Consider the following 27,466-nt stretch of genomic DNA (forward strand, 5'->3'; position numbering starts at 1 on the left):
ATTACACCCATTGGTTTAAATAATGGAAACAATTACAGCACTATATTCTGTTTTGTTTCAAAAACATGCTCATACAATTATTTTAGCAAGTTTTTGTTGAGGTATTTGCGGTGACCACCTCGTAAACATGACATTGACATGACCCTTGATAGAATTCCTTCAAATTATTGAATTAACTGTGTATTACAAGAAAATTACTGTCTATTTGGTGTTGTCAAGTGCTTTATGTCAGGGGTTAAAAGTTATTAAACCGTTTCTTTCTTTATGGATTACTTTATGGATGCAGTATGGTGTAACTATAGAAATTCTCAAATGGAAGCGAAAATGATTCATAATGGGAATAGTTCACAGATAAAAGTTAAATCAGTTGACCTGTATATTTTAAATAATTGTTTACAAGGCCAATTGTGTCTGTCTGTTAAAATAGGTTTTATATCCGAATGGTAAAATACTGTCAAGTCAGAATGAACCACTCATTAAAATTAAATTAGGTAATTTTTTCAATTCACTAGGCCAGTCATTTAGATTTTTACTAGTTTTGATGTTGTGCTCGTTTATTTTAATGTTTTTATATGATGTATTGTGTGGTTCTCAATTTTTGATGTTATTTTATGCTATCTTTTTAAAACATTTTAAATATTTTAAGTACCCTTTAATAATGTAAAAAATTGTCACAATTCAGTTTTTCTGTGAAGATAATTTTAATAAATATACCATTATGAATGAATGAATGAATAAATTATAAAAATAAACAATTATAAAGCACTCTTTACTGGAGTCTCACAGCCAACATGAAAAGAATAACTATTGAAATAGGGGAGTTTTCAAGAGATTTAAATTGAAAAGGGGATGGAGTGTAATGGATGGAATGAGGAAGTTGGTTCCAGATCTCTGGTGCCTGACTGAGCAAAGAAGCCCATAGTCACAGATTTTAGGTTGGTTCATTGTGGTATTAACAAAAGAGGATCCATTTCAGAACGAACCCCTCTGCATAGTGGGGCATATGGTATAATACGTTCATGAAATCATATTTTGATTTGATGTTTTAGTCCAAAGCAAATAACATACAATAAATACAGAACATTAAACAAATAATACTTTTTAAAACACAAAAGCAATAAATGTCAATGAATTAGCAACTAACTGATGATGAATAATATACAATAAAATTTGATGGAAAATTTATGTTTAACAACAAAATATAATTATCTTAATTATTCTTATATCATAGGCAATGAGGAAGTACTACTGTAAGTTAAAACTTTTGTAGGTACATATAAAATGGTTAATTCCTTATCTTTTGTACACATTCATTCTGTTATTGTATGTACAGTGTAATATATATATTATATTAAATAAATTAAACTTGCAGAAACCACTGAGCATGAAACATAGGCTCACCTGTCACATTGACATAACACAAGCTAAAAACAACAGCTTGCTCGGGTTATGTACATAAAGTAGTCACCAAGCTACCATTGAAGTCTTTCTAGCAAAACCCCGTCTTCCAACAGACATTTTTTCATCCTACCACATTGACATCACAACAGTAAAAAAGCTTGCTCAGATCATCAGGTCGATTTGGTAGCTCCAGTCTGATTGTTCTGATCCTTCAAACCCCCGTCTGCAAAATAACACCATGAATAAATACATGTTACACCATTGTTAAAAGAGTTTAAATGGCTACCCGTGGAGTCACATGTTCAATTTAAGATCCTGCTGCAGGTGTTCCGATGCCTAAATAGTTGCGCTCCCAAATACCTCTCAGAATTATTGATAATCAAGGAGAGAAAGCGAGAGCTAATATCTATAGTCACCAGGTGCTACTGGACATTCCGAGGAGCAAACATAGTTGAGGAGATCGGACTTTCAGTATTGCTGGAACCTTTGAACATTAAACAAACATCATTATTGAGCCCTTTTAAGTTACTAGTACTCAAAACTCACATTTTTTTGATATTTTTGACAGCGCCATGAGCGCAATGACTGTTGGAATGGCGCTATATAAATCGAACGATTGATTGATAGTCTTGAAGATGGATGGGATGAGAGATTGAATTTAATGTTTACTTTATTAATGTTCAACTCTCATACTCAGTAATAATGTTCAATTATGAAATCAGTAAGACTACAGTTAAGTCACTACTTATAAGGCATCAGATTTCATCTTAGTCAGCTTCATCTTTTAGTGAGTTAATTGTGACTTACCCACTATTACTGTGTTGTGAGAGCGTGTGTTGGGTCCAAATCTCGTCAATATCTTCTTATTTGGCGCCATAACTATATACATATATTTCACTATTAGTATTATTATTATTATTCTTTCTTCTATGTACATGTATAGAATACGCAAAACAACGTAGTATGTATGGTAATAGTACCAGTACATCCTGCTAAGAATTCTGTTGTACTTAACACGTCCTGCTAATTATATGCAATTAGTACAATTGCCTCTAAAATCTAAAGTCTTTTGAAGGGAAAGATATATGGTTATAAAATGGACTGGAAGATATTATTATTATGCAATGCAGTTCTATATTGATTGATGAAAGGTTATAAAGATAGTAGGGGCTAACTTATGTGTACCTCAACATCTCATTCTATTATTATCTGATCTCATAAATACCAATAAAAATACCAAGCAGAAAGTGCCGTCTTTAAATTCAATTCAAAAATCAATTTTGATTCAGTAAAGAACTAATTACTAAGTTCACTGATCCTACCTCCTGTGGCTTTAATATAAATAAAGTTCTACACCTCTTTAATAAACAAAAGAAATCATTGATTTAGTTAGATTACAACCAAATGTGTGAATGGAAAAAATGCCCAACAAAAGGCCGAAATGACCTTGTTGAAATCTTCTTAGTAAACACATGGGGATTTCCGGGTACGGAGACAGCAAGCAAAAGGAGGACTCGCAATAATATGTATAGGCCTACATCTAATCAACCATGCATTGATTGCCTACATTATGAAGTAATTAATGATAATCAACTGATTCTCCATATCGGCTTTACTACCCTATAGGCCTTCCTTGGCCGCATTGTCGCAAATCTTGAGACGACATGCCGTAGTTAAACAATTTAAATTTAAATGGACAGTCTTCTCCCGCGAAATACATGCCGCTTCGCGCGCTCTCTTCATACAAATTACGCCCTCTATCTTGAACAAGTTAAACTATTTACTGAGTGAGAGTATACTGTAGTTACAATGTTAAGTCGTTTAATATCAAATTTATATTAGCTAGCATGATTTAAAAAATTAAAAATGTCCAATATTATATATTCTTTTCTAGCATAGCATTTTCAAACAGTTAAAAAAAAAAATACATATACAACTTTCACTCACTGAGTTTTAGGAGTTTTTTTCATAAACACTTAAAATATATTATTATTAATAATGTAGACACGCAATATATATACAGTACTTACTTACTTGGTTTGTTTCCTCCTGAATCTTCCACATCTTCCACGAGGGAAATTAACTAGGATGTCTCAGTGAAGTGGTGGTGCTGTTTAATTGGTTTGGACAAGGTGCTTGCTAAAATCTTCTTTAAAGTTTGCATGTTTATTTACGTTAACAATAGACTGCGATAGGGTATTACATGTTCTAATAGTTCTCGGAAAAAAAGATTGCTGGTAGACTGTGGATGAAGTTTGTGGAACTATTAACTGTTTGCTGTGTCCTCTTCTGGCCCTTTGACTTTTTAGTTTCAGGATCTTATATATATTGTGTATCAGTATCTATAATTTGCTCAGTAACATACACAATTCTGTAATACAGTATCACATATGATACACATGTGATATTGTATACAGAATGTGCCTATGATACTGGACAAAGACTACAGTAGAGATAATCTGGTACAATAATTTCATATAAAACACTAAACACATATTTCTTTTCTGACAAATATAAATTTATTGAGCTAAATTCAAATACAAAAATTTAATCACAATTATTTTATCAAAAATACTAAATCACTAAATTTTAGGGAAAATATTGAATTTTATCATTTTTTATTAATACAATTTTAAGATATACAAAAATGGGAACATTGACATTTTAAGTCCTACAAGACATTTTTTTTACAACATTTTTAAATTTAATTTTTGAATAACGATCATAAAAACTATACATTTACTACAGTCTAATATTTGTTATGTAGAAGACTATGAAGGAGCGTTAAGATTAACTGCACATGCTCACAACTCACTTATCATTAGTCGTCATCAAATATATGAAAGCAACTGGAGCATATATAAATGCAACATATTGTTCAAGTATTTTTTGGAATTGTTATTGTACAGCATTTAGATATTGTTAAATCCTATTATTCTATACCACTAAATTATATTCTTTTGTAAACTTTTGTTTTTAGATATTAAGTTTTACCAACATAAAAATAAAAGAATTAGCGATCATGTTAAAATGATTCTACTGCAGTTACTCGAGTTACTGCAGTAATGTTACGATTCTACTGCAGTAATTACATGTTGACCTATTTAATACAATTACTTAGCAAGTCTTTTATGGTAATACATATTTTATGGTAGCGATGCACTCCTACAATGCATTGATGCACTTACTACTTTACCTGTAGTATTGTTATCTTAATATGGTTACTAACCATTGGAAAACAGGTTTTTTGTTATACAATACATGAGAAATATGCACTGTATTCATAGCAAACAATAGATTGAAGAATCCATAGAAATCAACAATAAAGCATTTTTGTTCCATTCATTTTCGTGATAGCAAATCTATCATTTATTCATTTCTTGTTTGGTCTTTTCCTCTTTCTCAATCTTTACTGCTTTTTCGGCACGCTCCAGCGATTCAACGGCAATGAGACATTTCTTGATTTGTTTGCCGATAGCCTCAGCCATTGGAGGAGGTACGGCATTTCCAATCTGTGATAGAAAAAGAAATTAACCAGAGGCTAATAAAATGGGGGAAAGAAAGTCGAACTCAAATACATTTCTATTTTGTTTTAAAAAGTAATTTTAATTTAAAGTTATTAGATTCAGACAGTGAAAGTAAGTTGTTCAAGTTAAAAAATATATAATACACACCTGTCTGTGTTTATCAAGTATAGTTCCATAGAATCTGTAGGTGTCTGGAAAGCCTTGTGACCTGGCACACTCTCTCACACTGACCACACGGTGCTGCTCTGGGTGCAGTACACGACCCTTTAAAATTGAAAATAGTTTTTTCCATGAAACATAAAGCATTTTCACTTCTCAATCTGTATCACTAGAATTACTGTATTTGGCAATTTGTTGAAAAAAAATACTGGGATATTTAAATAAAATTGTATATTTTGTATGTAAAATTATTGAAAACTTGTGACTGAAAGATATATGGTCTGTATGATGAAAGAAAAATAATAATAATACCTGTTTTCCCATAGGTTCTGGGTTAGTAACAGTTGTACTGAAGAACCCATCCCACTCAAGGCGACCATAAAGACCAGCCCAGTGGTTGTGTCGGTTACCGGTGTGAGGTAGGCACCACGGAATAAGTGTATTGAACTGCCGGTATACAGACTCACAACCTTGGTGTTTAGCTTCCATGCATTGGCAAACACCTCGCAATGCGCCTGTCGACGATTTACCATTCTTATTGTCTTTGTGCGTGTACCGTCTTTAAAGAAAAAAAACGCAATACAGTAGTCATAAAAAATTCATGTACAATGACCTCATTAGAAACTGATGTTAATTCAGTATAAGGACCTAAAAAATAAGTATTAAAAAAACTTACAGCTTCTGACATACTGTTCCATCAGGTAGGGTAATAACAATATTAGGAAGGTCACGCCAGTCTGACCCCGGAGCAAGCGGTATATGCCGCATTCTCATAGCAACAAGAGGGCTCATTTCTTTACAGATATGATCACAAAGGATTGGCTGGTATTGGTTACCACGTATCTATTTCAAGAATCGAGAAAAATAATGTTTTCATTTCAACAGCTATTCAAAGATTGAAAAAATCAAGGTTACATAGAGCTACATTAATGGAGCATATGTTTGCAAACACAAGCAACAAGAATATTACAACTATTCAACATACATTGAATGAAACTATAGATAGATTTTCGCATATAATCATTAAAAGGGATGCCATGTTTAATAAACATCATACTGGCACTGCTACTGCTCCCTCGTTTAGAAAATCCTGGCTCCTGCCCCTCAGATGGGTAGTTGTTTTTAATTGAAAATAGTATCGATAGGTAAAAAACTTTACCTTTCTTTGAAAATGTGACTGGGGATCTCCACCATAGGACATTTCTTGTTTGTTGTGTCCGTTTGTAACCTCAGGTAAATCGGACATTGCATCACGTACAGTGATCGTGCGATATGGAGCCGAAGTCCATTTAGTGGTACTCTCATATCTACGGTCGTCAATCGCAACCGAAAGTTGACAAGCACGGGGGGCGAATACATGGGTTGGTTCTGGGTAGAACGGGAGTTTCTCACCAGGAGCGGCAGCAAGAATGATTGCACGCCGTCTAGTTTGAGGGACGCCATATTGGCCCGCCTGCAGGATACCAAACGTGCACTGAAATATAAAAAAATGGCTTTTCATTGGCCCAGCGTCTTTTAAAACATTTTTCCTTATAATTGCAAACCAAGCCACTACATCACAGTTCTACATGACAAATTCATACATTTTTATCTGTCGTCACTAATACATAATAAACTAAAATATATGATTTTTGTTTTTTTGAACTAAAATAACTGAAAATAACGTTGTATTTATTTATTTTGATTTACACCTTTAAATCGGTGGCACAGTTATAGTACAAAGGTGCATCCTTTAAAGGCCAGGTGCGGGCAAAAAATGTCTATTGATCATACATTCCAATAATTATCGATCTATAGTTTCCCCTATGTTTCATAATTTTTGGGATTTTATTTGTGTTACACGAGCTTGTTGAAAATAAGCACTTTCTTATCAGTGGGGGGATAGTTCAAATTACACAGTAAAATCTCTATTCTTTTGTACACAAATTTTGTAAATAGAGAGGCATTTAAAAAAACTATGAAAAATAAACGGTGTGGTAAAAAATGTTTTCAGATGACTAAATATAGGTAATATAACTTGAATTTTACATTTCTGGTATTTTTATTCAACTTCAGATTTTTATTTTCATGCTATAGCAAAAATTATCCACCGTATATCCACCGTCTTTTTTCACCTTCTAGGGAGTCACCAGACATGTTATTACATTAAGTTAACTACCTAACTACTGAAAAAAAGTCTTCCTGGTTTTTATGGCAGAATATTGCCAAATTTTGTATTTGACCATATATGGGGAAATTCATGTTTTTTCGTCTAGATTTCTGTTACAAATATTTGATTTATGTACAATTAACCAGATATTATATTTAAAATTCATGCCTGTACCTGAGCTTTAAAATAACAATATATAACATATATGCAACTAACCTGGTAACCCATGCGTATCAAACACCTCAACGTCAGTTTCAACACCATGTTACGTTTGTACGAAACAAAATTACGAACATTCTCCAGTAGGAAATAACGAGGGCGATAATAATCACAATAACTAAGATAAGTTGATATCAATGAATTCTGAAAAAAAAAACAGTAAATGCTGTAAAACCAGAAACTTTCGAGCGCATTAAACTTTCGAGAGTGAATGAAATTCGCAAAAGATTCATGCCACAAATAATTTTCAGAACGTACTGTAGGCCTTCTGCTGCATACAATAGCTTATGTATTAGCGTCTTTATAACACAAAGGTACACGATATTGTTACAGTTTTATGTCGTGAAAATGGCCGATCATTTTACGAAAGTTTCTGGTTTTACAGTAAACGTTTAAGTTCTATTTATTTGTTGTTAGCTGAAACCATTCATTTCATTTCAATGTAGTGTTTTTTATATATTTAGAAATGACAATAAATTTACTTACTTACTTAATGTTTATCTCTTTAAAAAATATAATTATGTTATTATAAATATTCATCTATATTATAATTCTATTACTCTCTTTCATATTAAAATTCTGTGTGTAAAAGTACTCAACACAAATATTGTAGAGCAGTTAAAATATAAATAAAAATAAAAGGCTGGACAATGAAACACAACAATTATATTAGAATGTGATAAAATGAACAAATTGTGCATTAATTAAAAGATGGGGGAACGGGCCAGTTTGAACTTTACAGTAATACCTACTTTAAACTTGGAGTATTCTCTGGAGTTGAACCGATTCATACCACTGAACCCCTGACATGGTGGTCCTCCGCACAACAGCTCTACTTCTCCTTTCTGTGGTAACCTCTGACCTGTATGGTTAGTTTTCTTACCCTATAGAAAAATAACATTATTTAAAATTATGATAGATAGATCTACTTCAATATAGTTATAATTCAATATAAAAATGTCAGTACTAAATATATTTATTTATTTACTTATTAAACAAGGGTAGCTCTAACAGCTGTACTACAGCAGTACAGCTGACTGGAAGAGGCCCTCTTAAAATACAAAAATATACAGATTAACGGTTAAAATTCATTAAATTTCATTAAAATATAAAACTTTAAAGTTCATACAAAAGGATATTGGTACCAAATATTGCTTATTTTTTAAATATAATTTTAACTTGGTTTTAAAATCAGAATAAGATATATTGCATTTAAAGGTGTTTTAGAAGGATTAAGAAGGTGGCTTTGTAATATAAGATAACATGCTTACCTCAATAGCTAGTTTCAATAAAACATTGCAGTCATCAGTGAAAACAGTACAGCCTGGGTTGTTCAGTCTAAATGCTTGGGCAGCTGGCTCTTCCTTCTCAATGGCCCAATGACTCTCAGCAATGCCTGCAGCATGGAATCCCTCTGATAGGCCTAGGAAATAAAAGACAGGAAAACTATTACTGAGAAGAGATGCAAGGAAATATGAATATTTGTGGTCAATAAAGCATTCCAAATTTAAAACAAACTAACTTCTAAATTAGGCTTACCGATCCCAACCACCTAAACACTATATCTAGAAGCTTACCTCCGCATCCAGCAAACACATCCAGACACTTTAGTTTGTGATGTTTAGGGGGCACTTCAGTCTTCTTAGGCGAGGATACAGATGACTTGCCCTTTCCTTTTCCTTTGCCCTTTCCCTTGCCCTAATAACAAAATTAAATTTCAGATTTGAAGTTGACGTTTGTCAATAATGATTACAAGTATCATGTTTCACCATGTTTAATTGTGTTCAACTTGAAAAGAATTTCTATTATTATTCTATGATAATAAACAAATAAAGCTTTTCAGTATTCAGTATTCAGTTACTTTTTTTAAATTGTCAAGTATACACAACTTTCAAATGTTTCTTTGAAGTTGACGTTTGTCAATAATGATTACAAGTATCATGTTTCACCATGTTTAATTGTGTTCAACTTGAAAAGAATTTCTATTATTATTCTATGATAATAAACAAATAAAGCTTTTCAGTATTCAGTATTCAGTTACTTTTTTTAAATTGTCAAGTATACACAACTTTCAAATGTTTCTTAGCTCATAGCTATTATATCCCTGAATAGCAATGCTTACCTTGCCTCTGTTAATGGCACCCCTAGCATGACATGGTGGGTCTTCAAATTGCTTATTTTCACTGTCGTATGCCTAAAATGTTAGAAAGAAGAATTATTAAGTTAGGTTTAAATTGTCATATTCGCGGGATGAATAAAGAATTTGAAAAAAAAAAAAAAGTTAATAAATTTTTTTTACCTTAATTGCCCTTTCTATAAAAGTGAAAATTGAAAGACGATGGACGATTCTGAAATCCATTTTTTCCAACTTATTTTGTATGCAATAATGAGAAGTAATACGTATTAAAAAAGAGTTTTACCTCAAGAAAATAGAACCTATTTTCCCCAGCAGTTGAATATTCCTGAACGGTCTCTGAAAGATCTTCACCGTACACTACCATACATTTACCTTGAACCCATGTTAAGTCAATTGTTGCTTCTACAAACAAATGAAAATCAAACAAAGTTATAGAAATAATCAACTGTACAGTATGTATTCTTCTTATATTCATGAACTAGATATTGTGTTTCAGTGTGTGAACTTGTACACCGGGGCAACACTCTATTCATCTCGAAAGATGTACAAGGTTCTTTAAAGTACACAAGCAATGTGTGTACACTGGACACAAGGATTATTGTATTTATCCGAGAAGACTCGTAAGACTATGTAATTACGGTTCCACTGTCTTAACCACTCGGCAACTCACTCACTAAATTATTATGTTTTATACTTTCTATGAACCAGAGATTAAAAAATAAAAGATTGAATTAAATTACCTTCATCACTCCAATATAGTAAATTGCGGTCTACATGATAACCAGCCGTCACGCCTTTATGCGTATCCTGTGCACGGTAAAACTTATTGACTCGCAACCGAATAGTGTCGTTGCCTTTCTTTGTGTAGATATGTTTAATACGACCAATACGGAATGGAGGGGGGCATTCAAGGTTGCTACCTTTAACGTAATCTGATGTTTTTCGGTAATATTCAGGGTACAAGTCTTCATCCTAGTAAAATTTTTTAATTAAACAAGAAATTATTAATTAAAAATTGTATAAAGCTCTATCTAAATGATCAAATTTTATGTGACAAAAAAGTCTGATGTACACAAAGTGCTTAAATACGGTAGTGATATGACATCATCATGTCCATATATGGGTACATCACATTTTTTTTCTTCACAAAGTTTGATAGTGCAGACAGAGCTTAGAAATTATCATATAACCAATTTAGGCATCAAATTTACCTAATAATTGTGTATATTTTAAACATAATTATTAATAAGTCTACATTGATTATATGACAATATATATCGTAATTCTCCTGGGCTAAAATTTAATAGATTCAAAATGTAACTCATTTAGTCCACATTTAACATTCTTATCTTGCTTTCTGTTATAGATACTGTATGTGTTTAAAACTTTCATTAAGCCAATCCCAGCAAACCTTTGTATAGACAAAATGTATGGTAATCCGGAATATGTGGGTTTTATGTAAAAATTATTTTTTTATATTTTTTTAATTTCATACGCATCCAACATCAAGTAACTCGCCAATTACAAGATGGATAAACTATTTAATAATTTATGCTTATAAACTAAGACTTATTTGAGGGTTAGGGAGTGGAGTTGAAAGAGTTACACTAGGCACTAGGTCGGGATTGAACCCTAAACCTTGGGATTGGAAGGCAAGCACGTTAACCACCAAGCTACAGCTCCACTACAAAACTGTTCTTACATATTGATAATTAACCTATTATCATACCACTTCTTTCTTCATATATTTTTTCGTTGGTGGCGCTTTTGGCTTGATTGAAAACGTAAATGCATCCGGATTCAGGTAAACCGAGTCAGATATCTTGTACTCAACTCCTTCAAACATACAACATCTGAAAAAAAGCAACAATACTGTAACACATGTATTCTTTATATATAATTTTCCCCAAACCTACAATAGAAATTTTCAGTTACAACTTTTTGAATACAACATCTATACTATTATCATATTAAATAAAGCAGTTGACTTTAAGATTTCGATTTGAAACAACAAAATAAACTATGACCTATTTATATGTGGTCGGTAGTGGCCTGGACCTAGACAAAACACCAAAACAGTATAAAGATTTTATGAGAAAGCACGACTTCCCAGCATGTGTATCAATGACATTGTTCCCAAGTCGTTCGTCGCAAATCACTCTTTATGCAAGTATTAAAACTGGGTGAATGCTGTCTGTACTATTGTACATACAGTACATACAGGCAGTTCACATTAACTCATATTTAAGTTATATGTAAGTATGACAGGTTAGTGAACTCTGTTTGAACTATTGTATGTAATAAAATAGTGCATATAGTTTAACACTATTATTTTAATATTAAATTACTGGCTCATGAATACATAACAATACTTGTGGTAAACGCACCCATAATAAGTTTTGTTATTGCCACCATCTTCAACGTTCACTTCCTCAAATGCCTTTGGCGTGTTTTCCTAAAGAATAAAGGATTAGTCAATACAAAGGTTTTTCTTTTCAGAATAACGATAACTAAAGACCACTCTTACAAAAGCTTTTCTTTTCACAATAATTTGATTTATATACTATTAGATAACCAAAATACTGTTGAATTCATTGAAAAATAGATTTTTCTGCCTAATTGGATTAGGTCTGTAATTATTTGGAAAGTTAACATTTCTGGAAAACTTTCTGGACTCAACCAAAGGAGAGCGGAGTTGATTGTAACAAATATTTGTTAACCTTTTCTTGTTGTTTAAGTCTTATACAACATGGGCAGAACCGGAAATCAGGCACTCCTGACGTATTCTTAGTTTTGGGGACGTCAACAAAACGTGCAGTGGTAGGCTCGTAAAGCTTCTGATAGAAGAAAGTCTTGCCGTCGTCTTTCTCAATAACACGGTCAGAGTTAAAGTCTTCAATTCCGCCTATCATAAACCAATCTGGCTTGGGCTCTTTGTAGATAATCTGCAAGATTTAAAGCATAATAAAAAATAAAACAAAATGAATACTGTCAGAGCTCAGACCAAAAATATCTGCCACTCTGTGGCCAAAGGAAAACAAAACCAAACCTGAACTATTATATTTTGTGACTTACCCATACATATTTTTTGTTTAAATAATTTTGATGTAATATTTTACAGTTAGGGATGAAATCACCTGAATTGACCAGTTAGTTTAAAAACATCTATAAATATGACATTCTTATGTTGGTTTTACTTTATCGTTTTGATTAAGCTTTTTGGCTTATTTTATTTTGTATCTCCATTGAGATCAAGTCACTGATACACACAGCATTGTCATTTTTTCAGTGCTTATTTTATTTTGTATCTCCATTGAGATCCAGTCACTGATACACCCAGCATTGTCATTTTTTCAGTGCTTATTTTATTTTGTATCTCCATTGAGATCCAGTCACTGATACGCACAGCATTGTCATTTTTTCAGTGCTTATTTTATTTTGTATCTCCATTGAGATCAAGCCACTCATACGCACAGCATTGTCATTTTTTCAGTGCTTATTTTATTTTGTATCTCCATTGAGATCCAGCCACTGATACGCACAGCATTGTCATTTTTTCAGTGCTTATTTTATTTTGTATCTCCATTGAGATCCAGTCACTGATACACACAGCATTGTCATTTTTTCAGTGCTTATTTTATTTTGTATCTCCATTGAGATCCAGCCACTGATACCTACAACATTGTCATTATTTTCAGTAATTTGCCTTTATAAATATGAAATTGCTTATAAATGGAGCACCAAACACCAAAACAAATAAAGTCAAGAAATTTACTTTCTAAGCATAAGAATTATTTATAGCAAACTCACTTCAAAATTATACAAAGTCATAATACATTTTAAATTCAATTTAACTAAAGTTACTAAATATATCTGAATATTTTGATCAATTTTGACTTAAAAAAGCAAACAAATAACCACCCATTTCAATAAGAAATAAAAATAGGCGTTATCTGCAATTTGAGCACCCACAGAAATATTTATAATTTGTTATACTTCTTTAAAACTAGTACAGTATACATTTTATGAATAGAATAGAACTTGTTTTGATCAAAAGGCAGCATTTGTTCAAAAGTTGGGCAGCATAACGAGATAACAAAAAAGAAACACAGATTTTCAGCATAAATGTTATGATGAAGGAATACGTGATAAGAAAAAGAAACACAGACTTAGGCTAAGTGATTACATAGAAATGAGATTGAGATACATCAAATTACAAGTTATATCAGAAGGAATAAAGTACAAATACTTTAATTTTGAAATATTGCTTGAAATGGAATTTTATTATGAGCAAAAATGAACTATTGTTATAAAGTTTAATCAAACTGTTATGCTCCACTAGACATAATACAATAAATATGCCAAAAGTGACTATTATTTCTAAAGCTCTGTCTACACTATCAAATTTTATGTGACAAAAAAATGTGACATTCCCAAATATGGACATAATGATGTCATATCACTACCATATTTGGGTATACCACTAGCATATTTGGGTATACCACTAGCATATTTGGGTATACCACTACCATATTTGGGTATACCACTACCATATTTGGGCACATCAGACTTTTTTCGCATATTTTGTCTATTTATCGTCGATCGTTATCATCTTAGTCATATTTATTTTCGGATGTGGAATTATGTTGTTTTGTAAATTTCATGGTCTAGATATACTCTGTTCAAAAACAAGGTACTGATTGCCATCATTTAAATTAGATGATCTTTTGTATATATTAACTATATTCTAGGAAGGAATTTAATATAAAAATATATAAATAGATCTAAAATGTTTAGTAAATATAATGGATCGACTCTCTCGACAGCACCGATGGTAATTGCTGTAGAAAGGGCCTTGAACTGCTGTGGTAATTGCTGTTAAAACCTACCAAATATTAAATTATCAGCACCTACAATTCCCCAATTTTTGTTGAACATTTTCAAATTATAGAACATTCCTACAATATACTCATTTTGTTTTAGCAATGCTTGACGTCAATTTCTTTTTTTGTACCGTTAAAAATGTCAACATTGTAAACACAGATAAAACTCCAACTGCCGTATCATCTATAGCCTGTTCCTTACATGGATGATGCCATGGACAAAACAATAATGAAACCGGTCGCCATCTATCTAGCGCTAACATACATCTTTACTGTATTTAAATGTTGCTATTTACTAACATTTTACCATTTCGTGGCAGCCTAGGCCTATGTATAGTCATCACAATATTTAAACAATGACTAAATATTTGTAAAGGTATTGTGTTTTATTACGTAAATAAATCATTACTCTTACTACCTCGGGAGTACAGTGTGTGGAAAAACAGAGGAGGAAACTTTGGGCGATATGACGTCACGTTAGCAAGCACATGGTTTTTTTTATCACCGTGATGCGGTGTACACACACACACATAGTGTTCTTGGTCAGCCTCCGTGATGCTGCAAGGGTGGCCGTGGCATGTTTATTACAAAATACTAAAAAAAACTATATACATTAACAATTATTGTATCTATTTGAACGGTTTAATAGGCAAAAAACTTAATATATAAAAAAAATGTCCAGGAGTCGCCAAAAGAGGAATTCCCCTACTTGCTCTCAAGCGCGAATTTACTATAGTTCTTAATAGGGTATCCAGTGCGGTGTCCGAGAGATGCCTCCCTGATTATAGCTAACATGATTGAACAACTGATTTCTTTTATTAAGTGCAGCAATTAAATTATATAAAATATAGTTAATGGAAAAATATATAATAGGTCTAAGTAAGGTAGCCTACGTTATAATTTCATTATTGAGAGTGTCAAGTTGCTTCAATTCTTTCTTGCACTTTATCTTCTAAAATTTCTACCAGTTTGGTCCCTTGACTCTCCCTCTTTGTCAAAACATGATGCTTATATCATCCTTCCCTTCAGCCTAGCTCATAATATAAAGGTAAATAATTTCAAGTTTTCTGTCCAATTTTGTCTAGGCCTACTACTACACTAGGGGCCTACAGTAACTAAGCCTAGCTAGTACTACTAACTGGCTAGGCCTACCTAACTAAACAGCCTAGCAAAGCTATCTAAATAGCTGATGCATACAGTACAGTAAATGCACAAGTATGAATTAACCATTTCTAGATCTGGCTTTAGTTATTGTATACATATCCCTGATATGATTTTTCTTGGCTTAATTTTAAAATAAACAATTTTGTTCAATCACCGATGGAAAACATGTTTTGAAACCTTGGGGTATTTTTTTAAATCAAGGTCCGAAAATTGATACCGAAAAAAAAAATGAAATTTCTGCTGTAGAAGAAAAATAAATTGCTGTAGTAAAGCCATGGCCCACAGCAACTATTTGCTGATGGTGCCTTTTGAGGAAATTCTACCCCTGTAGAATAATACAGGACTTCAAATTACCACAGGGTATAAGGATCATTGAACCTAACAACACAGTCAAAACAATTATTTCATTTCATTATTTATTTGGTCTATTTCACTATATACATAAAAAAAAAAATGAAATTGAGGAGACCAGGTTCAACCTAAGTGAACTTAATCACTGTAGCCGAGCTGGTTGACCCGAGGCTTTGTGCATTACTACGGTTGTTTGTTTTAGGAAAACATAATTATAATAGCACATACCTGGCATTTGGAATTGACTGAGCCTAGATACGTGTCTTGACACTCGTCAACAACAAAGACTTCCAGATTGTCCGATGTCTCCCCAAGCACGGTCTCAGATCCATATCTGTAAAGGTTTTCCAAAGGGTTTAAGGCTCTGTCTACACTATCAAACTTTATGCAACAAAAAAATGTGATGTGCCCATATATGGACATAATGATGTCATATCACTACCATATTTGGGCATACCACTACTATATTTGGGTATACCACTACCATATTTGGGCACATCAGACTTTTTTCGTCAAAATAGTTTGATAGTGTAAACAGAGCTTTGGAATAATTACAATAGATACATGTGATGTGTGGTTTTAGCCAGCTAAAACCCCAGAGATAACAATAACATTGACATAATCAATAAGAAGCTTTATACTAGACTATGTGAGCCGGGTCATGGGATGTAATTTTAAACGATTTTTAACGATTAATTTTAAAATGTCGAGCGGCGTTTTTTGTAAGAAATATTTCTTATTATTCTTATTGCTTTGTGGGTTGTATTGGACTTTTGGAGAGCAGTAATAGTACACCAAGTGTAAAGATAAATACATAAATAAACTAACTTACAGAAACCACTGAGCATGAAACATAGGTTCATCGTTTTCTGCCTCCTGCCACATTGACATCACACGCGCTAAAAACAACGGCTTGCTTGGATCGTCAGGATTTACACGTACGCAGTCACCAACATCCACCTAGCAAGATAATATAACAAAACCAAGTTAATAACAAAATACATAAATCTTCTAATTGTAACCCTGGGTTATTATTCTTTGATTGTTTTTTAGGGTGGGTTACTATTAGAGTAGTGGGCGGTTTAGTAGTGGGTTACTATTACTAATCTTAAATTAGGCACCTGAAAATAGTAACCCACCCTTAAAAACAATCAAAAAATAAAAATAATAAAACAGTACCGTACGAATAAACAAATTTGTTTGAACTTTATTTTCTAAACTCAAAAACACTCAATCCTTCCCCCACTCCCGAGATCAACATGCATTATCTCCTTATTTTCAAAATACGACTGTCTTCATAATGTCATTTTGTCAATAGTTTTTGTTACTCTAATAGTAACCCCCATGAAAAAATGAAGATTAATTAAATCAGACTGTGAATAGGTTATTTTGTAGTTTTAATAAAGTTATTCATTTTCATTATAAAATAAAATAATAAATGGTTAAATTAAAAAAAACCATTGGCTGCCAGCCAATTTTACCATTTTTTGCTTTAAATTACATTTTTTCAGGTAAATAAATTTTGTTTAGATCCAATTTTTGGTCAAAGTGGATAACTATAATGTGAAATTAAAATGGCATATATAGCTAGCTGGGAAGTAGTCATTCCATTATTAGGGCTACTAAAAATAGAGCTATTTCTACTTAAGCCTACTTAAATCTACTAATTTTTTTTGCTATGGGACTTTAATTCCCTCGGAGGATCTCAAAATGTAATAATGCACCTCCAAGCAGGCAATGGCTGTATAGTATAATCACCTGTTCATCATTAATTAAGACTGATGAGTAATATGTACGATCATCTTCAGCTGATACTGGTTCATCTTTCCACATCACCTTGGTCTGAAAAAAAAAACCAACATTTTAGAATTTGCATATTAAAGTGTCCGTAAATTAATCTGGTTTTTGTAGAAAATTGTTCAATAAAAATAATTCAATTTAACATTTTTATAAAGGTCTGTCTACACTATCAAACTAGTTTGACAAAAAAAGTGTGATTCGCCCAAATATGGTAGTGATATGCCCAAATATGGTAGTGACATGACATCATCAGGTCCATATATGGGCACATCACATTTTGTTGTCGCAAACATTTTGATAGTGTAGACAGAGCTTAGCTTAATTTGTTAATATCGTTCAGACAATGTATCGTTGATATAATTCAAATGATACCTTTCTTTTCTTAAGTGGTGATCCAAGTTTCCATTTCTTTTTTTTTTGTGCTTCCAAGTCAACATTCTCCTCAACATCATCATTGTCTTCCGCTTCTTGCACTGCCATATTTGGGCATCTACATTTATATAAAAAAAGTTATGGATGCGAAGAAATTTATTAAATAAATATGCAGAGTGACTTAAAGTGTATGAAATGTTTCTTTTGTTCATTTGAAAAATATTTTTTGTTATTATTAATTTGATTTAAACTTTTAAATCAGTGGCACACTTATACAAAGGTGCATATTTTGAAAATAAGAAATACAAAATACAAAAAAATAAGTAATCAAAATCACAAGTGACAGTGGATGATTCATTGCGTTATTATTGGCCAAATTACTTGCGTTGCGCTTTACTACTTTATTCCCTCCACCCAACTCCCTCCTCGCTTCAGCCTCTTTCAATTGATTTAAAACAGCAATGTATATTGAATTGTGTAATAATTGTTAAGTTACCTTCTGTGAATACATGCTTGCTTAGCCCTTCCTGAACCTCCAAACTTCACTTTATCTCTACATGCTGTACACTTACCACAATCTGGCAGTTGACATTTCTACAAAATAACATAATAATGATAAATGTTTGGAGAACGCAGTTTCCTAATTATCTGTATGTGAATCTGGACAGTGTGTTAAGCCTTTGTTTACTAAAACATAAAATAAATATTCTTATTCTTAATAAATATTTCTAATTTCTCTGCAAGTACTTTCATTGTTTTACATCATTTTGATTTTTTTATTGTTTATTTTATTTGTATCTTCATTGAGATCCAGCCACTGATACCCACTACATTGTCATTTTTTCAGTGCTTATTTTATTTCTATCTTCATTGAGATCCAGCCACTGATACCCACAACATTGTCATTTTTCCAGTGCTTATTTTATTTTGTATCCCCATTGAGATCCAGGCACTGATACCCACAACATTGTCATTTTTTCAGTGCTTATTTTATTTGTATCTCCATTGAGATCCAGCCACTGATACCTACAGCATTGTCATTTTTTCAGTGCTTATTTTATTTGCATCTCCATTGAGATCCAGCCACTGATACCTACAGCATTGTCATTTTTTCAGTGCTTATTTTATTTTGTATCCCCATTGAGATCCAGCCACTGATACCCACAGCATTGTCATTTTTTCAGTGCTTATTTTAGTTGTATCTCCATTGAGATCCAGTCACTGATACCACATCATTCTCATTTTTTCAGTAATATGCTTTTGGATTTATATAAATAAATACTTACATCACACATTCCACATCGTTGTCTACGGGCTGCTGCCGATCCTTTCTCCATTAACATCTCATCCGGGAACAACATATCAAATATGTTGCATACAAGAGGCGTGACTGTAGCCCGAACAGGTTCCTGTTTCTCCTTTCGTTTCTTTAGTGATACACCTCGGGCAGCACGCCTGTTGAACAAGACAACAAAATGCAAAATTCAAGAAAGGCAATAACAGGTTTTCAAAAATTAAGTCTCTGTAGTCTAATGGTTATGTTGCTGGTCTTGTCAGCGAGAGGGCACAGGTTTGAATTCCATCAGGGGCATTCTATCACATAAGGACTATATTCTTTGTGAGGAACCATTGTAACTATGTCTCACAGTGTCCTAGTTAAACACTAAAAACACTACTTTGGTTTAAATCTACCTCATAACCTCACAGTGTTAGTAACAGTACCTTTGATTTGTAATAATAATGTGTTTTTAATATATAATGATTGAAAGATGGAATTAATCTGCCAAGCAGAGAGGCACAGTTTCTGATAACATTTTTTAGGAGTAAAACAATGATGTTGAAGATTATAATACTATTGTAACCCTCCAATATAATGCAAGACATAACATCCGATAGTGGGCAGTATAAGATAAGAGAGATCATGGAGGGAGCACTAGGGGAATAATGTGTAGTAGATACAGAAGTGAGAATAAAAAGCCATCCAATCGCTATAGAGTATCACGGTGCTGACGTCACGACGGTAGGTGGCGCTGCGTGGTTGCTAGCGCAATCAAAAATGCGTTCAACCTGCCTGAGTGACTCCAAGGTTACCAATGGTTTGGAATAGGCTTATTGAAGTATTCATTTTAAAACTAAACCTTTTCAATAAAAACAAACTAAAATTTCAAAAGATCACTAAATCATTTTCTTCTTCAACTACAGTTTAAGTTTAAAAAAATCAAGCCAAGATACATAATTTGATAGAAATACAGATCTTTACAGTTTATCAACATAGTAGCGTTGAACGCATTTTTTGGTTGGCTAGCAACCATGCAGCGCCCTCTATCGTTGTGGTGCACACCATGATACTCTATATTTGAATTGTTATTCATTTAATGTCGATGTCGGGGACATAGCATATAATAAGCAACTGCCATATTATATTTTTTTTTTACACTGTTGCCGTGACCAGTCGGTTTTTGTCTTTCATCGGCAAAACATTTGAAATAAATTACCTTTTGCCTAGAGTGACACCAGCCAATTTGATCAGGTCTCTCATACACAGCGTGGTAATCAGTAGGGTTTCATCTTCATCTGCCGCTTCATCAAAGCTTTCAACCTATGATAGGATAAAACATTAATAAGTTATAAAATGAAGATTTAAGTGAGTCTAGATGAGACCAAATAATCACTAGCCCAATATATTAACATTCACCATAGACTGAAAATATCTATTTGTTTATTCATCAATACGCTTCATGGTTGTAAAGCTCTGTCTACACTTATGAAATCAGTTTGTCAAAAAAACTGTGATGTGCCCAAATATTGTAGTGCTATGACATCATCATGTCCATATATGGGCAAATCACATTTTTCAAATTTGATAGTGTAGATAGAGCTTTAGACATAACCTGTTCTACTACAAGTAGGCCCGTTGTAATTTAATATATAATAATTAATTTAAGACTGTTTTCAAGTCATCCTGTATCATTTTTGTCCATATTTTTTTCAGCCATCTATCTGTTCCCTTTTTCATAACATTTGACATTTCTTCTATACATAATGTTTAAGTTTTATGGAATAAAAATTTATTTGATTGATTTTTGATCCGTTTATTATGAATATAAAAAGCTGATATACCTGTTCTACAACAAACTGTGCATGGCGAAGAAGGGAGTCCTCTGTGAAACTGCTGCAACCATCAGGAGGTACAGTAGTCTAAATTAAGAATGAATAAATACAAGCTGTTTTCTAATTTATATAATAATAATACTTGATATTTGGTACATTTACATTAAGAAGATTGTAATGATGCTAGAAAGAGTAAGGCTCTTGTCAAGAGGCTGAGCCACGCCATCAGTGTCTTCTCAACACATCATCTTGTTATAGTATAACAATCAGACACCCAGAAACTCATTTTTCACCTTAACCTCTGTCTACACTATTAAACTTTATGTGACAAAAAAAATGAGATGTGCCCACATATGGACATGATGATGTCATATCACTACCATATTTGGGCACATCACACTTTTTTGTCAAACTAGTTTGATAGTGTAGACAGATTTAGAGTTAAAATATCAATGTCAAACCAGCATATTCAAAATATTCATTGCTTACAGTTTACACTCATTCTTCCATGTTTGACACTTTCATCACCATCACAGACTTTTATCCTCAAGGCACTTTATGTTATCACATTTCATCATATTTTCTCATCTTTATCACACATTTCATCACTTTTTCTTACTTGAATTTTATTGACAAGGTCCTCATAGTCAGAATCAAGATCAACATTTTTCTGTAAAAATTCTATGACAATTTTGCTGATGAAAATTTTCTCTTGCATTGCCTGGTAGATGGGTTTATAGGCTTCACTAGGTGACATCAGAACATATTCAGCATAGGCTGAAAATAAATAAAATAGGTAGATATTGTAGTGTCTCTAGTAATCCGTATTTAATAAAGATGGTTTTAAAGACTATTATAGGCGAGCTAGACATTTGACTAATTACACATATTCCAGTCAGGCAAAGCCTAAAGCTCTGTCTACACAAACTTTATGCCCATATATGGACATGATGATGTCATATCACTGCCATATTTGGTCATATCACTACCATATTTGGGTACATCACACAATTTTTATCAAACTAGTTTGATAGTGTAGACAGAGCTTAAGGGTCTGACAGTATAATGCATGACCTTGGTAAGCAGCTATACACACAGCCTAATAAGGTAAAATTAAACCTTAAATAGATTTACCAAAAGTAAAATAATCACAGTCTAACTAAACCTTACTGGACTTTCTAGTGAACATACTTTTAATGAATTATTAAAGTGTTATTTTCCCTCCGAAACATACCCTACATACCTGTACCAAAGCCAATTAAACACTTCTCTCCACCATCAAAGCCTGCAGTCCACCATTCATTTATTGGGCCTAGAGCCTTAGTAGCAATGCCACCTAAAACAGTAAATGTAACATATAAAATGTGACTGTTAGAGGAAATACTTTTATATTTGTTGGTTCTTTATTTTGTAGTTGTTTATTTATTTCAGTTCTTTATATTTTTGTATTGCACATGACAGAATATATAAAAGAGAAAGGAATCTGTATAGTATGGTACATTTTTTATTCTTTACATCATAGATTTTTGTTAAATAAGTTAAAATAAAGCATTTATCTAACCTTCCATAGCAGGATTTTCATCATATATTGGCTTGACATGACCACTAAAGAACAGCTCCTTGTTTTTCTCAATCATACCAGTATCAAATGGGCACATGTGGGTGTTCTTGTCATAAACACTAAAAAAGAAAATGTAAAATTATACGAACCTATTCCTAACATTAGCCTGCTACTAAAACATATGTGTTGTTTACCTAGGCATAAATTATCAAACAAAATCTTTACTCACCTGAAATTTGTGATCTTATGTTGAGGGCGTTCGTCAGCACTGACTATTTCTGCTTCTTCTCCAGTAAAAAGCGACAATCGAGGATCCGTTAAAGCAATAAACTCATCCACCTGTTAATATAATAAAATTACAATGAAACCTCTCCATGAGGACACCCCTATTTAGGGAAAAACTTTATAACCTACTTAAAATACATGAACTATTGTCAACTTTGAACTTACTGCATCTTCAGGGTCACCAGGAAACATTTTAAGTTCACGGTCATCAAGAAGTTGTCGACATTCACGGCAACGAGAAGGTGGGAGCTAAAAACAAATAATAGCAAAACAGTAAAATTAAGAAAATAGCTGCAGGTTCCGTTTTAAAATTCTCCTCATCCATGCTACTGAATTTTTGGAGAATTAGGGCAGTGCTGGAAAGGGTAAATAATAAAAACATCAAATTACAACTTTGGAATATGGTCTTTTTTGTGAAGAAAGTTATATAGAAAGTTAACATCATTCACTAACTGAATCATGAGCAAGAGAGAGTCCCTAAATTGGCAGAAGAATTGAAAGAATGTAGTTGAAAAGTGTTAAAAGTCCACTGCACGATAATCGTTAGAATGGCACCATGCGAATGGACATTATCAACCTTGAAATATCCATGGATTGCAAGATTTTTAAGCTCTGTCTACACTATCAAACTTTATGTGACAACAAAATGTGATATGGACATGATGTCATATCACTACCATATTTGGACATATCACTACCATATTTGGGCACATCACACTTTTTTTGTCAAACTAGTTTGATAGTGTAAACAGAGCTGTAGACAAGAAACCAAAAAACAATCTTGCTTCCACAAAAATTACTCACGTTCTCTTCAGTAGTCATTGATTTCATTGAAGGTTTAGCATCATCAGTTTTTGTGCGTAGATTACGACTGAAAGAACACAACAAAGTACATAAGTTTATTTGTTTATTCTTTGCAACAAATAAACATTCAAACGGGAAACATTTACTGAAAGGATACTGCTAAGCTAGAGATGATAGAAAATGGGGTATTGTGGGTTTTAGATCTTTCTTTATCTATCTTTCTGGTACATTTTTGTGCATCTCCTGAATCGCAATTTCATTTTGCATCATAAGCATTGATCGCACTGGATTTAAATTTGGTCAAATTAAGCAATGGCCAAGATTTGGAAAGGACAGGCACAACTGTCATCAATTGGGAGAGGCCTTTGCCCAGCAGTGGGACAATATGGGCTGAAGAAAGAGAGAAGAAACAGAGTCGCCGGCTGAATTGACCAAGAAAAGTCAAATCCAAACACTGGCTACAATTCCCACAGGGTTAAAGTAACCAAGTCCAGTAGTTACTTTTACCAACCGCTGCTTTCCCAGTAAAAGTTACCATGGTCTCGGTAAAACTAACCATGCGGCTAAAAAGTAAAATCCGAACGTACGACTCATGTTAACAAATGCGAGTCAGTCGTTTTTAACATCACAGTTAAATTTTGGTAAAATTATGGTAAAAGTAACTGCATGAAAATATTCAAGTGCGAACAATGGTCAAATCTTCCGATGACATTGGGTAAAGCTAAAGTGGTTAAATTTACCATTTTTCAAGTCCAGAGCGAACATGGCTTTACTGTTAAAGTACAGCAAGAACTTGTAAGATTTTTTAATTTAATAATCATGCAACAAGAATGTTTTCTCCTTACGTGTTGGTTCCATTATCTGAAGCTGACCCATCATCCTCCTCAATTTTTATCTTTTTTTCTGCATTTCCATTTCTCTTTTGACTGCCGTTTTGTTCCTCTTTTACATCAATATCAACATTCTTTCTCTTATTAGGCCTGTAGTAGTAACATACAATGTTAATGTCTAGAAAAAATAATAATTATAATAGGCCGTCTTTTAGGGGGTGGAGGGATTTTTCAGGGGTAAAAAAAAATTGAAAATGACTCATTCATAGTACTCTACTTTTTACTTGGAATTGGCTTAAAATGGACTTTGAATGGATTGAATGATTTTTTGGGGCTATTTGGTGTTACTAGAAGGTGTATGAAAATCCCAAAAATTTGCGGGTGACGTCACTTTGCGAATATATTCCTATCCCTCCAATGGACAATTTGTAGTTTTTTGGCTATAACTTTTAAAATCTATGGAGTATATTCTAAAAAATGCTTTATTTAGAATTTGCAAATTTCGGTCCATATTTCCAAAAAGCTGAATTGGTCAACATTCTCAAACCCATCACCCTCTATGGCCAAATCTTGTATTAGCCCATTTTAAGTCAGATAAGTGCGTTCGATACTAAATATAGGCTGGAAAAATGGTGTTTATGTAATTTGCTTACATCTTAGCAAACATTGCTGCTATACTGGGTTGCTTAGGATCAGGTTGTTTGGACTTCTTCTCTTTTGGTGTCTTACTCAAACTCTCCTCTTTCTCCACAACCTCTCCTTGAACCACCCGTCTTCCATTGTTATTTTGTTTGGCTTTCTTGCTACTTGGTACCGATTCTTTTTTCTCATCACTCAACTCTCCATCAACCTCCATTTGTTTGCTATTCGTGTCTGTCACATCAGTTTCATCAGTGTGATTTTTAGTTTTTCCATTCATCTTACATTCAACCTCCATGCCATCACCTGATTGGTCAATTGATTTCGTACCATTTGTGCCGTTGGTAGTCTCTGCTACTTTTGATGTGTATGCCTCCAGGACATCATTAATCTTTGCGTAATAACCTTTCTGTTATTATGTAAAATAAACCAAATGTAATTACTGAATAATATATGACTAAAGAAGCATCTGCAATGATGGGCTGGCAAGCTATAACAGTTTGTTTATTATTATGCCTTATTATACTTTACCTCAGTTAGTTCCTCTTGTTTAAAATCAGCATCAAGATTTTTCAGTCTACATTAAAACAAACATTTTAATTACAAAAAATGAAAACAAATACATTACATAAACAGTAAACTCTCCCAATACTGGACACCCTTGGGCTGGCCAAATATGTCTAGCTTTTTGGAAAGTCTGGTATTGGGAATGTGTTTTTAATGAAAAATGAATGTGGGACCGTATGAACATGAGATACGTCTGGTAGGTATTGGGAGAGTTTCCGGTTTTCAGAGAGTCCTGTATTGTTTTTATGCAATTGCTCAACATTACAATAGAAATAGATAGGCATAACTACAGTACAGTATACAATTGCTAAACAAATGTGCAAAATATTTGGCCACCTGGTTTGGATTATCTCTGGTAGATGATCATACAAAAGCTTGCTTTTCTTCATCACAAAACCCTGAAAAATGATTAAATGGCTGTGTTATAATTAGCATTAGTATAACATATTTAAAAAGACACTTTAAAGGTTTTGCTGATTGAATATTAAAGGTCACATCTAGGCACAGGCCTAAATTACAAGTAAAAATAAAAATATTAAAGGTTCTTTAAACACTTGCCTTTTCAGTCATGTTTCCAACTTGGAAGTCATTTTCCAACTCAAACAGGCTGCAAACAAAAGAGTAAAATTCACTTTAAATGTGAACCTAGTGGGTCTTGGCCTAAGTCTATTATAGTATGCTACCTAGCTAGCCAGAGCCCAGTGGGCTAGACGTCCTACCAAGCTTTGCTAGCTAGCCTATATAGGCCTAGCCTCTAAGCCAGGCTAGAGAGATCAAAACATGTCATGATAAATGAAAGCTAAAACAGCAGAAGATATCTTAAAATATTGGAGGCTGCTTCAGCAATGAAATATAGCAACTTACGTATCTTTAACTTGACTCGTAACGTGAAACTCATTTTCAACTTTAGTTGGCATTTCTTTTAGAAGAATACAAACAGCTTTCACAACAACACGAATAAAGAAATCACGATCAAACACAAAACACACTTTGGCTCACTTTTCGCGCCCTTACCATTTTAAGGTCAGGTCGGGTAAATCCAACTGGAAACAACTACTTTCATATATAGGGATTAAAATGCAAGATATATTTTCTGAATTATTCAATAATCATTATGTATCATACAAAGTCCTTTTAAAAACATTAAACTCTATCGTAATTAATTGCAATACTTATCTAGATGCATTTATAGATAGTTATATATACGCAGCCAATATTTGTACTTAACCTGCCACATGAAGTGTGTGGATTCTTCCATTTCTTAAGCGATCAAGTTCAATTGAGTTCAACAACCTTGTGACGTCACATCCTAATTCTTTTAATATGGAGCGCCATCACTGCCTTCAGCAACAGCTTTCTATTCCGATTACTGATAAATACTTTATAGATAGGAAAAATTGATTTATTTTACTTCAAAAATATTTTACGAGGGTGGTCCATCCAGCAGCCGAAGCTGATTATGCCGTAAATGTGTGATAAATGCCTGGAAACATGGATAAATTATTTA

General features: G+C 33.0%; 1 protein-coding gene across 1 annotated transcript; it reads right to left on the minus strand.

Moving 5' to 3' along the window:
• Positions 1-3,903: 3,903 nt before the first annotated feature.
• On the minus strand, positions 3,904-26,930 carry LOC144838797 (DNA (cytosine-5)-methyltransferase PliMCI-like). Its single transcript, XM_078694286.1, has 35 exons — positions 26,824-26,930; positions 26,518-26,566; positions 26,296-26,357; positions 25,924-25,969; positions 25,407-25,801; positions 24,769-24,903; positions 23,924-23,990; positions 23,285-23,368; positions 23,064-23,173; positions 22,835-22,953; positions 22,517-22,609; positions 21,893-22,050; positions 21,283-21,360; positions 20,658-20,761; positions 19,449-19,617; positions 18,659-18,756; positions 18,163-18,280; positions 17,749-17,832; positions 16,823-16,950; positions 16,219-16,324; positions 12,313-12,537; positions 11,980-12,047; positions 11,322-11,445; positions 10,333-10,564; positions 9,876-9,994; positions 9,578-9,649; positions 9,033-9,153; positions 8,727-8,878; positions 8,208-8,339; positions 7,453-7,599; positions 6,247-6,561; positions 5,764-5,930; positions 5,400-5,646; positions 5,076-5,192; positions 3,904-4,913 (listed from the first exon to the last, which is right to left on the minus strand). The coding sequence occupies exons 1-35, from the start codon at positions 26,874-26,876 to the stop codon at positions 4,767-4,769; spliced, it is 4,641 nt and encodes a 1,546-aa protein (XP_078550412.1). The 5' UTR covers positions 26,877-26,930; the 3' UTR covers positions 3,904-4,766.
• Positions 26,931-27,466: the final 536 nt, after the last annotated feature.

This window comes from Antedon bifida, chromosome 3 (assembly GCF_963402885.1).
Source record: "Antedon bifida chromosome 3, ecAntBifi1.1, whole genome shotgun sequence".
In the NCBI taxonomy this organism is placed as follows: Eukaryota; Metazoa; Echinodermata; class Crinoidea; order Comatulida; family Antedonidae; genus Antedon; species Antedon bifida.

Bases quoted from the DNA above. Each gene is read 5' to 3' on its own strand.
- LOC144838797 (XM_078694286.1), bottom strand. From the start codon at position 26,876: ATGCCAACTAAAGTTGAAAATGAGTTTCACGTTACGAGTCAAGTTAAA. The intron at 26,567-26,823 runs GTAAGTTGCTAT...TTTTGTTTGCAG, and splicing joins ACGAGTCAAGTTAAAGATAC to CCTGTTTGAGTTGGAAAATG. The intron at 16,951-17,748 runs GTGATTATACTA...TTATCTTGCTAG, and splicing joins TCTTAATTAATGATGAACAG to GTGGATGTTGGTGACTGCGT.